At 54.9% G+C, this 13,591-nt stretch overlaps 1 protein-coding gene across 1 annotated transcript in view; it reads left to right on the top strand.

Moving 5' to 3' along the window:
* LOC120867441 (protoheme IX farnesyltransferase, mitochondrial) overlaps nucleotides 1-13,047 on the top strand; it is a 107,808-nt gene extending 94,761 nt beyond the window's left edge. Inside the window, exon 7 of the mRNA XM_040245940.1 lies at nucleotides 11,184-13,047. Coding sequence (XP_040101874.1) covers nucleotides 11,184-11,587 — 404 coding nt within the window. The 3' untranslated portion in view covers nucleotides 11,588-13,047. The remainder of the gene's footprint in view (nucleotides 1-11,183) is intronic.
* The last annotated feature ends 544 nt before the right edge of the window (nucleotides 13,048-13,591 follow it).

Genomic DNA, 13,591 nt, shown 5'->3' with positions numbered 1-13,591 from the left:
GATGTCACGGCTAAATTTGTGGGGTGAAAATAGGTCCTTCTTACCATCTGTAAGGGAAGTTTCACAGTCTAATTAGTCAAGTAATTAGTGTTCCTGACCGACACTTAGGAAGGAAGTGGTGAGGTTTCTTGCAGTCTGTGTAAGTACATATTTTTCAAATGAGCGATCAGAAGGCCGGTGACCATAAACCGTTGCCCCAGAAGCCACATCCCTGAGACTTTCATAAAAGCCCTTACACTCCATCCTGGCAAGCTCACAAAGGCAAGGACACCTTCACTGGATGGTCTCTTAGAGAGGCTTTAATATCCTGTAATGGCGGAGTCTCACGAATCTGCAAATGTAATATCCTAACGCATACTTGGCGGTCTGTTCTGTGACGAACCTGAAGCCAGAGTCTCTTGCGAGTGGGAGGCAGTGATGGCCCTGGGGGAGGGGGCCTGGGTTTGGAACCCTGGCGCCCTCTTGCCCGCTTAGCTTTTGCCCTTCAGAACAAAACCTCACCTCCTCAGGTGGCCATCTCCTCACCTCCCACATAAGGCTGTCACAGCCCGTCTCTCCTGGAGCTGTTGTGAAGACTCAGTGAGTTGTTGTTAAGTCTTCCTCATTCATAGAGATGGTGTATTAGTGCAGATGAAGGAAGGTCGTGAGATTTCATTCATCTGCAGGCTCTGAGAAATTCCTAACTGTGACTTGGCTGTGGCTTTGCAGACAGGGAGATGTCTACTGGCTTAGCAGGGAAGAGCGCTGGGGTCCATCATTGTTCAGTCGCTAAGTCATGTCTGACTCTTTGCAACCTCACACTATCTCATCCTGTTACCCCCTTCTTCTTCTGCCCTCAGTCTTTCCCAGCAGCAGGGTCTCTTCCAATGAGTCGTCTCTTCACGTCAAGTGGCCAAAGTATTGGAAGCTTCAGCTTCAGCATCAATCCTTCCAATGGATATTCAGGGTTGGTTTCCTTTAGGATGGACTGGTTTGATCTCCTTGCTGTCTCAAGAGTTTTCTCCAGCACGACAGTTTGAAAGCATCAATTCTTTAGCCCTCAGCCTTCTTTATGGTCCAACTCTCACATCTGTACATGACTACTGGAAAAACCAAGTCACTAACAGGGTCCCATAGTGACCTCTGTCTCGGGTGAGGGAAGAGGGAGGGGAGGGCACAGATCTGGCATCCCTGGACTGGATGACATGTGAGTTTCTCCCCCGGTTTTCAATTGTAAGCTTTTAAGTGCACATCTGGGCACCTCCTGCTCAGATTCCTGCTGCTCAGCACTGCCTGGAGCCCCAACCTTGACCCAACTAGCCTCTCCCACCACTCCACTCCAAGCCTTTCCAGTGATGCCCAAACATTCGAAAGCAAGCAAGTGGCTCCCCAGCTCTGCCTCCCCCATGTGCTCCGATCCTGCCTGGGTCCTGCTGCCCCAACACGTGGACGCCTGCGCCAGGCTACCCGCCCTGTTGGACGCAGCCCTGGGTCCTATTCAGTTTCCTCAAACCTGGCACAAGGAGCAAGGTACCCCAAACTGCCTTTTCTGTCTAGGGAACCCTAGCCCCAGGGCCAGGGTCAGGGCCAGGTGTGACAGCCCCAGGGGCAGGTACCTCTGGAGGGATGCGAGGGCAGTCAGTCTGCAGCCGTGGAGAACTCGGCCAGCTCTTTGCGCAGGGTCCAAGGACCCAGGTTCCCGCTGAAGGCTGGAGGCCCCATCCTCCCAGCAGTTTCCCGTGAGGAGCTTGGGCCTCGGGACATGTTGGCTCTAGCCGCGTCCCTGGAGGCCAGAGAGCAAGCACTCCTCAGGTCCTCCCACTTAGGACGCATGTCCAGGCAGAGCCCTTGTTCAGCCATAGTCTGGATCTGGCTAAACGGCTAGCAGTCATATTTAAAGTAAATTTTTTTCCCCTTGAATTTGAGATAGTGTTTCTGCAATCCAGATCTCATCATTTGTGTACAAACTCATTCACACAGAGCAGCTCAGGCTAGGCTGTGCTTTGTTTAGACCGCAGCCTGAGAATGCACATTCAGTCCTAAGCAACAAGCCTGCGACTGCCTGGACTGACCCTGGTGTAGCACAGAGCAGCCTGACAGGCTGTGTAACCACACACGCAAGGTCCTTCTGTGGCCTTTGAAACTGACTTCTGTTACATCCTTCGCTACAGATCTCTAAGATGCACTGAGGGGCACACAGTAACAGCATGGTTTACTGCCCCCAGAATCCTAATCCACCACAGATCAGATCATACACCTAAAGCCTCATTGGGCTTTCCTAGATGGCTCAGTGGTAAAAAATCCACCTGCCAATGCAAGAGACATGAGTTTGATCCCTGGGTCAGGACGATCCCCTGGAGAAGAAAATGGGAACTGACTCCCGTATTCTTGCCTGGGAAAGCCAATGGACAGAGGAACCTGGAGGGCTACAGTCCATGGGGTCACAAAGAGTCAGACAACTTGGTGACTAAAACAACAAAAAGCCTTGTCAGGTTTATACAAAAAGAGTGATATTACTTAATGTGATGCTGCAGATTGCTTCAAAAGTTTCAAAACATTGATTTGATAGGCAGAGCCAACTCAAGCTAAGCCATAAATCTTTGAATGAATTGGATAAATGAAATAACGAATCAGTGAATAAGTACCTTCCATTTTAGAGATGAAAAAATTAACACATTCCGAAGTCAGTCACCAGGTATCAATCGACAAGTATTTCTTGAGCATCAGCTGTGAGTACAGGAGAAAATGACACATACAAAAATAAGGCAGAATCTGAGAGAATATAGTTGAATGATTTGTATTGCTGGGACTTTAGGGACTGAGTTTTATATTTGATATAGTTTTGTCACCTTCTAGAACTGCATTTTCTAATATGGAAGGCACCAGCCAGAGTCCAAAACAATGGTTCTCAAACTTCAGTATACATCATTGTCCCTGTATGGAGGGCTTGTTAAAACTCAGGTTCCTGGGCCCTGCCCCCAGAGCTTTGATACAGTAGATCTGGGATGGGGCCTGAGAACCTGCGTTTCTAACAAGTTCCCACATGATATTCATGCCCCTGATCCAGGGACCACATTTGAGAATCGCCAGTCTGAACGGACAGAACCTGAGAGCGTTCTCACTGCTAGAATGCTCTGGAAACACCGAGGGGTTTGGACCGAGGGCGTGGCAGATGCTCCTGTCACTGATGTGGTATCGGGGCTGTTTCTGTTATCTACCGAGGTGGTCATCTCTCTTCTGGGTTCTTATCTTAGGGGTCGTGTTTGTTTGAAGGACCCCTTCTGAGGGGAAAAAAAAAGCAGCCAGAAATCTTTCCTTTCTTCTGTGGTATCTCCAACCCTTCTTGTCTTTAAACCTCCAAGACTGATCACCATGAGCAGCCGTAAGGATGGAGGTGTTTGGAAACCTCTGCTGAACTTGCTGCTGGGGGGCACGGTTGGGGGGCGTTTGCGGAGAGGGGCAAGGTGGTGATAGAGGCCAGGCTGCTGTTCTTACCCCCCTGCTGAAGCATCCCACAGCCGACTCCATGCAGGGCCCTGAGAGATGCAGTCACCAAAACCCAGTCCAGTTCCCACGGACTCCTCCTGTCTCAGCATCTTCAGGGGAAGGCAGGCAGGCAATCACTGAGCAGAGAGCTTTAGCGGGGCCTCTGGGCTCTCATAAATTGGCACCCCGAGTCTGTGCACGAAGACTTTGGAGCCAAGTGACTTCTGAGATAAGTCATGGCCCATTTACTTGAAGAGGGGAAGTGCTTTCCAAGAAGAGAGCATGTGCACAGGGGCCGGGAGGCATGAGTGCCTACATGGGAACGTCATCCATGCCCTCCCCACTCCAGCTCACTTTCCCCAGCTGGCCAGCTAGGACTTCACACTCCAGCCCCAGCACTCTATAGACACTGCCCCTGACCAGGCAGACCTGTGCTAAAGCCCTTTCCTGGGGCTCAGTGGACAGTGATCGCAAGTGAGGGGCCGCAGCTGGGGGCCATGTGCAATGGGGATCCCCAAGCCTCACCTTGAAGGTCCTGCCTTGAAGGAACTGGCCACCCCCTTGGGAGGAAAGATACCAGATTAAATAGCTGTAGAAAACAGTGCTTTGCAGACGGCTGACGGAGTAAAGAAATCCCATGTTTGGAATCACTCTTACCCCTTCTTAGCATCTAATCCTTTCCCCTGGTGGCTCAGACAGTAAAGTGTCTGCCTGCAGTGCAGGAGACCTGGGTTCCATCCCTGGGTCGGGAAGATCCCCTGGAGAAGGAAATGGCAACCCACCCCAGTACTCTTGCCTGGAAAATTCCATTGACTGAGGAGCCTAGTAGGCTACAGTCCATGGGGTCGCAAAGAGTCAGACACGACTGAGCAACTTCACTTCACTTCTTAGCATCTGGATCTTTCTGTGGTTTTGTGGTGGCCACAGGGCTATCAAGACCTCAGGGCCGCGAGCACTGAAGGGCCTGCTGTCCGGCCTCCAGCGAAGATGTAAGATAAGCGTGAAGACAGCCCTGGGCTCTAGTTTCTTTTCCCCACGATGGCATCACTGCTGTTTACTTTGTTTTCGTCACACGTGAGAGAGAACTTCTCCCGGTGTTGGTCTCGATGCCCCAGTGGTGAGGGTACAAAGCCTGTGCTGACCCGCCCCTTGGGAATCCAGCCCAGGGTGGGAGGGGTGATTGTGAGGCAGGACTGGGGGGCCAGGTGGAAGGTGAAGACAAACAGATTAATGGGTGGAAATTGTAAAAGCTAAACAAACACTAGGTGTTCTTGGTGTCTGCTGTTTTGCAGCTGTACAAAGAACGGTAAACAGGTGGCTCTTCTCTCCCAGGGGAAGTTTGGTTTCAGAGGGACCAGGCCCGGCCAGGGTTCAGCCTGAAAACACTCTTTTGTGCCAATAAAGGAGACCTTGGCAAGGGGTTTTTCCTGTGTCCGTTCTCGGAGACCCTTCCTCCTACCTGCCCAATGACTTTGCTGCCTTTTTTTGGCGGGGGGGGGGGGGCTCCATTGCTGTTAGCAGAAAATATTAAAAATGCTTACCACCTAAAACTCAGGAAGATTGAGTAAGAGGGCCAGCGCCTAGCACAGCCAGCTCACGGTCTGAGCGTGGAAGTGCTTGGTTTGACTCTGCAAGCAGTGGCCAGTGAGGAGAGTGGTGACCTGAGGGCCGTAGGGAGGGTCGAGGGGGGAGGGGACGGTGGGTGAGGGCCCGACAGCAGACACCCTGGCTCTGGAGCCACACGCATTAGCCTCTCGACAGTGTTTACCTCCAGAGACTGTCTAGTTTATCTCAGAGGCTTCAGGCTAAAGTCCCTGCCCTCCCCTCCTCCTCCTCCTCCACACCAAAGCCACCTCTCTTCCCATTGCCCCCCCCCCCCCCCCATTTCTTAAAAAGGTTCAGATTCTGTTTTGTCATTTCCCTAAGTTTGAGTAAGTCCCAGGTCTTGGGAGTTCACGGGATGGGTCTGGTGACTGGCTCGTAGAGGTTTGTGACTCGCCTTTGGTCTGTAATTCCGATGTCGTTGTGTGGTTGACATTAATTATGTCAGCCAACTTTCAGATACAAATGAGGACTGGGGAACAAGCTCTTATCAGGAAGTGACACTCGACAGATGGATGGTTCTAGTAACAAAAAGAGAATGAGGATTCTTAGCCCCTGCTGGTAAACTACAAAATGTTAGATACTGTCTTACCTTATTTACCTCCTTTATTCCAGGATAAGAAGGTAGGACAGAATTCATTCACTCATTCATTCCGCAAATATTTATTGAGGGCTTACCAGTACCAGCTGCTGTTTAACCCAAGCACTTTTGAAGATTCTCTTTAAAATGCTGCCTTGCTTCAAAATCAGACTAGAAAAACGAGTAAGCTCCTTTCGTGTGAGATATTTCCATACCTAGCGTTAGATTGATTAAGATAAATGAAATTTCTAAAGACAGGGTGAACAGGGAACATTACAGGAATATTAGCAAACCAAACAATACTTAGAGCTCTATTGTCTTCAAAGCTGAAAAAACAAACTCCTAAGCAGGGAGGAATGAGAAACACACCACGAGCCGGAGGTCAGCAGTATAACTGGTGACCGGTGGGTACACAGCGTCCGGCCTTGTCACCCCTGGGTCACATAGCTGGTCAGGATCACAGGAGCTGGGCCTCGGTAGACGCCACCTGGCCCAGAGTACAGAGTCAGTTCTGTGCAGCAAACAGATTCGTGTTTGTGGATAAAGGGCCAGACCTTTGAGTGTGAGCTGAGGTGTGGGGAGCAGGTGAGGAAACCCCCGGGGACTGGGAGGAAGGGGAGGGAAGCCCTGACTTCCTGGGAGTCAGGGTTCTGTGCTGCCTCTGCTCTCGGCTTCACTTCAGACAAAACTGTGAGGGGCTGCTGTGGATGGTGGGCGGGGACCGCCAGGGGAGGGGGCAGGGGGAGCATCTCCCTGTCCCTGCCTGGCCTCTCCATCCCTCTCTGTCCCTTCCAGAGAACCTTCAAGGGCAAGCGGCCACTGCCGACCCCGATTTCTTATTTTCAGGGGACTTTTCACCTCCCCTGTGTCTCCATGCCCCTTCTGCGGCATCCTGGAGGCTCGTCACACAGGAGAGGCTGATCGGTCTCACGGGCGCCTTCGTGTTCACCCTCGGAAACAAGGCTTCGAAATCACTGGCCATGAAGCTTCAGGCTTGGCCAAGCCCACCCCGCAGCCAGCCCCCGGTTTACATGAACCATCACCCCGAAGCTCCCAAGGGGTGGGGGCCGCGTGGAGAGGGAGTCCCTTGTCGGGGAGGGAGGGCCCCGGAGCCCAGCACAGGCTTCGCACGGGCTGCGTCTCTTCCTCCTTTCAAGGCCCTGCGTGGACAGCGGCTGGGGTCGGAGTGGAAAGGGCTGAATGTGAGCCCACAGGGCAGCGGAGAGAGCGAGCGAGCTGCAACCACTGCAGTCCTTTCCGAAGGGACTGGTTTCTGGAAGAGTTCCGACAGAGCTGGAGCTCTAGCTTGGAGCATCTCGTCTCCGCTGTGTTGGGAACTCGCTTGGCTGGGACCACCTTGACTTGGTTTGCCACAAAACAGAAGTGCCTCACGCTGTGGGCCCCAGCACAGGGTGGGGCTCTCCGCACATTAGGGTGGTGTGCAGGTGGCTGAGAGAGGCTTTGAGCTGACTCTGGCTGGCCTTGCTCACCTAGGTGCCCCCCTAATCGGGGGGGGGCCTGGAGATATGGGTTCTCCTCACGTCCGCACACACATCACAGTCGGCGAGCTCCCGTGTTCTCTGTGTGTGCAGAGGAAAGGAAGGCAGGCCCTGGATGTTCTCCGGAATTGCCTGCAAACAGGATCGTGGAGTCATCCACCCTCACCCATCCTCTGGAGAGTCGTAGGCACAGTTGCGGCAACCATCACAGACTGCCGTATTCTGTGTATTCATCGACCCACAGATATTTGCTTGAAAGGAAGCAGACATGCCTTCTGGATATGGTTAAACCCAGTAGATACAAAGATTCTGCAGCTAGGCAGGAAAATGAGGAAATACACTGAAAAGAAGAACACGCATGGCTTGTGTGAAACGCAAAGAGACCATCTTCAGATCTCAGGTCACATATCACCTCTTCCAGGAAGCCCTCCCTGATCTCCCCAGGGCCGACTGAGGTCTTGCTCCTGTGAGCTCCCCTCAAGCCCTGCACTGAAGGTGACATCCCCCGGCCTGAGCCTCCTGTGTTGTCTCTGTCGTTGGGCAGACTCTAGCAGAAAGAGGGCCTCGAGGGCAGACCAAGCCTGCCCTACAGTGGGTGTGCAGTCAATATCTGTTGTCACAGAACACAAGCCCAATACAAGCTGACTGCCCTCTGGGGGCGAGGGTGAGCAGAGGCCTTCGAGTCAGGAAACTGAGGGCTTTGTGTTTCCCCCACACAGAAGGTGGGTTCCCCCAAGGCCCCCGGACTAATTCCAGGCTTCCTGCGCTTGCTTGCCTTATCTCGATGAAGACAGTCATTTGTTTCACATCTTTCATAGGAGCTGAGGCCGCTGCAGCCGGTGGAGGAGAACTGTGCGGGGTTGGGGACATGTGATTACAATCCATTAAGGCTAAGCTGTGATTTCTAAAGCTCTTTTCATTTGTGACAGGAGCCAAACCCCTACCCCAATTTCCCACCCCCCTGGAGGAAGCAGCATGCTACTCTTAGGAAACTGATTTTTTTAAAAAATTATGTTATTTTAAGGAGAAGCATAACTGAAAATGTGTATTGAGCAAAACAGAACACTCCAGCTGGCACATGAAAAAAGAGGGCTTTCGAGAAAGTCAAGCAAGATTCCACGTGGGAGCCTGATGTTTCTACCGTTTCTAGGCTGGTTTCCCAGCTGCACTGGCTCTTTCTCGGCCATTTCAAGAGCAGCACAGCTCCTGAGCCCTCGCTTACCTGTCCCCTCCCCCGCCTCTACATGATCGCGATGCTGGTCCCCAGGGGACACAACTTGGTCCTGTTGGTGCCCCTTGGGCTGGCAGTGTGCTCAGAGCCTCCCAGTGGCCGGTGCCCCAAGGACCAGTCACACTGCCTCCTCTGTGCTGGTCCCTCCGACATCCAGGGACGGCTCTACTTTGCCATCAGACCATGAGGGAGAAGCTGGCCTTCTGTCGCTCTGATTTTCACTTCACTTGTACCTGGGTGGTCCACCCTTGCCTTCTGTCTCGGCTAATTCCCTGAGGGTGCTCACTGTCAAAAAGAATATCGTCTGTGTGTTTGTAGGAGAACAAACTTTTTTTTTAAGGTGCCAGCACTCTTATCTTAATGAACCGACTTTCTCCGTCCAACAAGCCTTCCTCTCCTCCCAAATGTGGCCAACATTCTGATGACCACCAGGCATGTGTGTGTGCCAAGTCTCTTTAGTCATGTCTGACTCTTTGCTACCCCATGGACTGTAGCCCACCAGGCTCCTCTGTCCATGAGATTCTCCAGGCAAGAATACTGGAGTGGGTTGGCCTGCCCTCCTCCAGGGGATCTTCCCGACTCGGCGATTGAACCCACATCTCTCATGTCTCCTGCACTGGCAGGCGGGCTCTTTACCACCAGTGCCACCTGGGAAGCCCGACCACCAGGCAGAGTCCCCTGCTACTAGTATCAGTCTCTGTTTGGCAACAACTTTGTAGGAGAAGGTGCCAGGGGTGCAGAAGAGCCTCAGGCGAGTTGATTAATCTTTTTCATCTGTGAGGTGAGGGCAGCCCTGCCCGTAGGAAGGTGCTGGGAGCGTGAGAGCCCAGAGGTGTTTCCTCTCCACGGGGCCTGTGGATGAGCTACCAGGTCTTCACGGGGCAGATGTCTGATGGGCAAATTTAAGACAGCCTCTGAGAGAACCTCCAGGTCTCCACCAAGAACTGTGCGTGTCCCACGCCTGGAGGAAAGGCATCAGCATCTGCCCCCGTCACCCCTCCTTGGTGACCCCTGCACTGGAGGCTCCGCCCTCACCAACCTGTCCACACACACACACGCTGGGGGAGGTGCCCCTCCATCTGGGGATGCAGGTGCCCCGTGACCCAGCCCCGCCCTCACCAGCCTGTCCACACACACACACACACACAGCCTGACTGCAGCCTTCACGTCGCCCCAGACGCACTGAGCCACCCTGCACAGGATGGTGGCGTTGGTCGTGGCTCTCCGTCTCCCTTGGGAAGGTCCCTGAGCACTCACTCCCAGGTCACGCATCTGGTCGCCCTGTTTGAGTCTCTGAGTCGCAGCCGTCAGCGTCACTGCATTGCGCACTCCCCGCCCGCTGGACTCCTTGCTGGCCGCTGCCTCTCTGGCATCCAGGGTCATCCCCAGTGGGTGGCAGGCACCATCCTTTCTTTGCCAGCAGATTCAACAAATAGAAGCTGCTTCTTTTACTGTTCAGTTTGGAGACTGTTCGCATGAACTAAGATGTATATGTGCTAGTTACAGATAGGGTCAGAATGGACGGGGGACTTGACAGCCTGCCCAGACCATGCTGGCCTCTTGGTAGGCACTCAGGGAACACGTCCTGTGTGCAGAGAGGAGGAGTGAACCTGAACTGTCTTCCCAGGAGTGGCTGCAGCCCCCTGGGGAGACGCGGCCCCGGTGCAGCGGGGGAACCAGGGTGAAAATCAGGCATGCTCCTGCCGAGTTCCTCCTTCACCTCTTGTCAGAGAACTTAGCATCGTCTGATCTGTTTGCTTCATGAGGATTATGTGTTATTTTAGTCGCTCGTATACAACTCTGTGACTCTGTGCACTGTAGCCCACCAGGCACTTCTGTCCATGGAATTTCTCCGTCAAGAATCTGGAGTGGGTTGCCATTTCCTTCTCCAGGAGATCTTCCCAACCCACGGATTGAACCTGGGTCTCCCACATTGCAGGCAGATCCTGAGCCACCGGGGAGCCCTCATGAGGATTATAAAATCTGCCTAAAGTTCTGCAGTCACATTAAGTCAGGTGACAGAGTGTCTGTTAGTAGGAGGTGCTCAGTAACTGGTAGCCTTCTCCCCAGGGTGTTTTAGGGAAGACCCCGCTCCAGAGAAGGGATGCTCAGGTGTTTACCTGTCCTAAAAAACTGCAGATGACAGGCAGGTGTCTGCCCTGCCTTGGGCACAGTGCCTCGGCGCCGCTCTGGGTTCTCCACTCCCGCTGTGGAGTACTCCGGCCTTCCGGTGGTGCAGGCCGTGTACCCATGCGTCCCGTCCGTGGCGCCCACCCCCGCATCTCCCGGGCTGCCCACGGCACTCCGGTTCTGTCTGTGGTGCCCAGTAGGGAGCTTCCAGGAGGGTCCTTCCACCTCTCACCCAAGCTCCCTCACTCGCAAGCCAGCTGGGGGAAGCAGAGAGAAAAGCGCAGCCCAGCGTTCTCACCGGGACAGTGCTGCCCTTGAACGTGTCCTCCCTTGTCGTGGTGTGGGCACATAGGGGAGCGGGGAGGCGGGGGTGGGGGACAGGGCCGGGCAGGAGCCGCAGGTGCTCAGCCCCATGGGAACCCAGGTGCCCGGCCTCCCGCCCCCGCCGCGAGGACGTGGGATGCGGGAGAGGATTCAGCGCCCCAGCCTGTCTCCTCCTCCTCCATCTCCATCTCGGCCTGTGAGCAGAGGACCCGGGCGAGGCTGGGAGTGTGGTGGGAGGGGGCGCAGCGCTCAGGCTGGGCCGCAGCCGTCGGGGGCGAAAGGGATGCCTGTGCAAACCTCTGACGACAGCCTGTCTTGCTTCCCCGCCTCCCCCGCCTCCCCTTCCATGCAGGGGCCTGTCTTCTGGGAGGAATCCTCTACTCCTGGCAGTTCCCTCACTTCAACGCGCTGAGCTGGGGCCTCCGCGAGGACTACTCCCGGGGCGGCTACTGCATGATGTCCGTCACCCACCCGGCCCTGTGCCGGCGCGTCGCCCTGCGCCACTGCCTGGCATTGCTCACCATGTGTGCCGCTGCGCCCGCCCTGGACGTCACCACCTGGACCTTCCCGGTCATCGCCCTGCCCATCAACCTGTACATCTCCTACCTCGGCTTCCGGTTCTACCGGGACGCAGACCGGAAGAGCTCCCGGAAGCTGTTCTTCTGCAGCCTCTGGCACCTGCCTCTGCTCCTGCTGCTGATGCTCACATGCAAGCGGCGGGCGGGAGAGGAGGGCGCGGGGGCGCCGCAGAGCTGACGGCCGCCCACTCTGGGAAAAGCAGAAGACATCCAGGGAGATGCGCAGGGTTTCGGGTTTTTTTTTTCTTTTCCACTCTGCTGTTAGGAAAGAAATATTTCGGTTATTCCAAAGCACCAGGAGCAAACTCGCTGCGTTTGAAACGAGGCTGTAAAATAATTTGGTGCTCAGTGACCACTGGACAACTTTTTTCATGGAGATATCCAAAATGTTCCCCAAATGAGAATCGGGGTGGCTCAGTAGATTGACACAAGGAGAGGATGGGTTTTTTGTTTGTTTGCTTGTTTTCCTTTGAGGGTTGTTACAGAGGCCTTCCTCCGACCCCACCACTTGGTTCGTCTTCTCCCTCAGGTCGAAGTGCAGGTTCACCTTGCTTCGCGGCCCTCCCCACCTGCCGGCCAGGGAGGCCAGACAAGGTGCTCACTCGCACGCTGGTATCTGTGGTTCTGCGGCCTGTGGTCCCTCACAGGCTGCGTCAGAGTAGATGCAGCTGCCAGCCGCAGCCCCCCTTCTGAATGAGCCGGGCCCAGCTCCTTCTGCCCCATGTTTTCAGCCTCATACCCCCTCAAAGAATAATAGAACACCAAGTACTGGCTGCCGCCCACCTTCTCAGGGAGGATTCAAACGGTTACCTGGGAATCAGACTGGCCCTTGTCCCCATCCTGTTAGGTAGCAGCATTTCAGAAACCCCAGGAACCGAGGGCATCTTTGAAGTCCACTGTACCACACAGGTGGTGTCAGACGGTTCCTTCTAGAAGGGGCATGCTAGACTTAAAGCCAGAAGCCCCTCCGGCTCTGACCCACCTCTCCCTCTTCAGCCACTGCTGCAGTCGTCAGCTGGGCTCAGGGTCCAGTGAGAAGGGAAGTCAGAAGGGGCTGAGCTGGGCCAGCCAGCCCTCACTGCTCACATCCTTGTTTCTTTGGTGAAAAACACATTTCCACCCTGCTATCTTCAGGACTCAGAAATTAGCCTCCACATAGCCAGCGGCTTGGAGAGCCAGAAGCAAGAGCCAGACCCCTGGTGGGGATGTTTCTGGTTGCCCCACCCCCGCCCCGGGGGGGAGGGCGGTGCATGGGTCCCCGCAGGCAGGGGTGGCCTCCCACACCAGTGGTTCCCCCAGCCTCCCAAGTCCGCCTCATCATCCAGTTACCGGATGTCCCATTTGCCCCAAGGCCTTGAAGCTTAACAGGGTGTTTTAGTTACTCTGTCTCCGGGGCACTGCTGCCCTGGGAGGAATTTATTTGGGAGTTTCAGCCACATTCAAACAACCCTGGCAATATGTCCTTCTCTGCCCAAAGCGATTGCAGGTGGCATCTGATTTTCTACTGCACTTACTTGGCTGTGTTCAGGTCGCGCTGTGGGAACTGACAAAGTCGCGTCTGGCGGGCGGTCCCCAGCCCAAAGGTCTGTAAGGCGCGTGGGTTCTCTCTACTGCAATAAACCTGCACCGCGAGCCGCAGTGTGTGTGGCGTCATTCCACTCCGTCTGTGGCTCCTGGCAGAACGGGTGACACTGGGCTGGCTGTCACGAGGGGCTATGGGACCAGCAGGCGCGCCTGAAGGAATCCCCCTGCCCCCAACCCTCTGCTCAGAGTCACCCAGTCTCCCTTCCATCGCCCTGGAAGTGAGCCTGGGGGCCTCCCCACCTCCTGACCCGTTGTTCTCCTGCTCGGAATATTCAGTGCCTGCTGCACGGTCTGCACAACGAACAACGCCCCTGCTCCTCGGCACTCAGACCCCAGGACCGTTGAGAACCTTCCGCGCGAACCCCTCACTGTCCCGCCCTCGTCGCTATCACACCTCCCAGGGGCCACCCTCCGAGGACCACCTTCCGAAACCCTGTCCCCTGCTCCTCACGGGAATGTGGGATTCACACTCCCAAGAGCCCAGACCGCTGCTCGCTCATCCAGGCCTCTGGACATCCTGAGGCTTCACCTGTAGAGCCGGGGGCTCTGGCCCTGACCGTTGACCACCAGCACTTGCCAGGCGGATGAAGCCTGGGCG

The sequence above is a fragment of the Oryx dammah genome, unplaced genomic scaffold (assembly GCF_014754425.2).
Source record: "Oryx dammah isolate SB20612 unplaced genomic scaffold, SCBI_Odam_1.1 HiC_scaffold_8, whole genome shotgun sequence".
Lineage (NCBI taxonomy): Eukaryota > Metazoa > Chordata > Mammalia > Artiodactyla > Bovidae > Oryx > Oryx dammah.
This window is presented reverse-complemented; position numbering and strand designations above follow the sequence as displayed.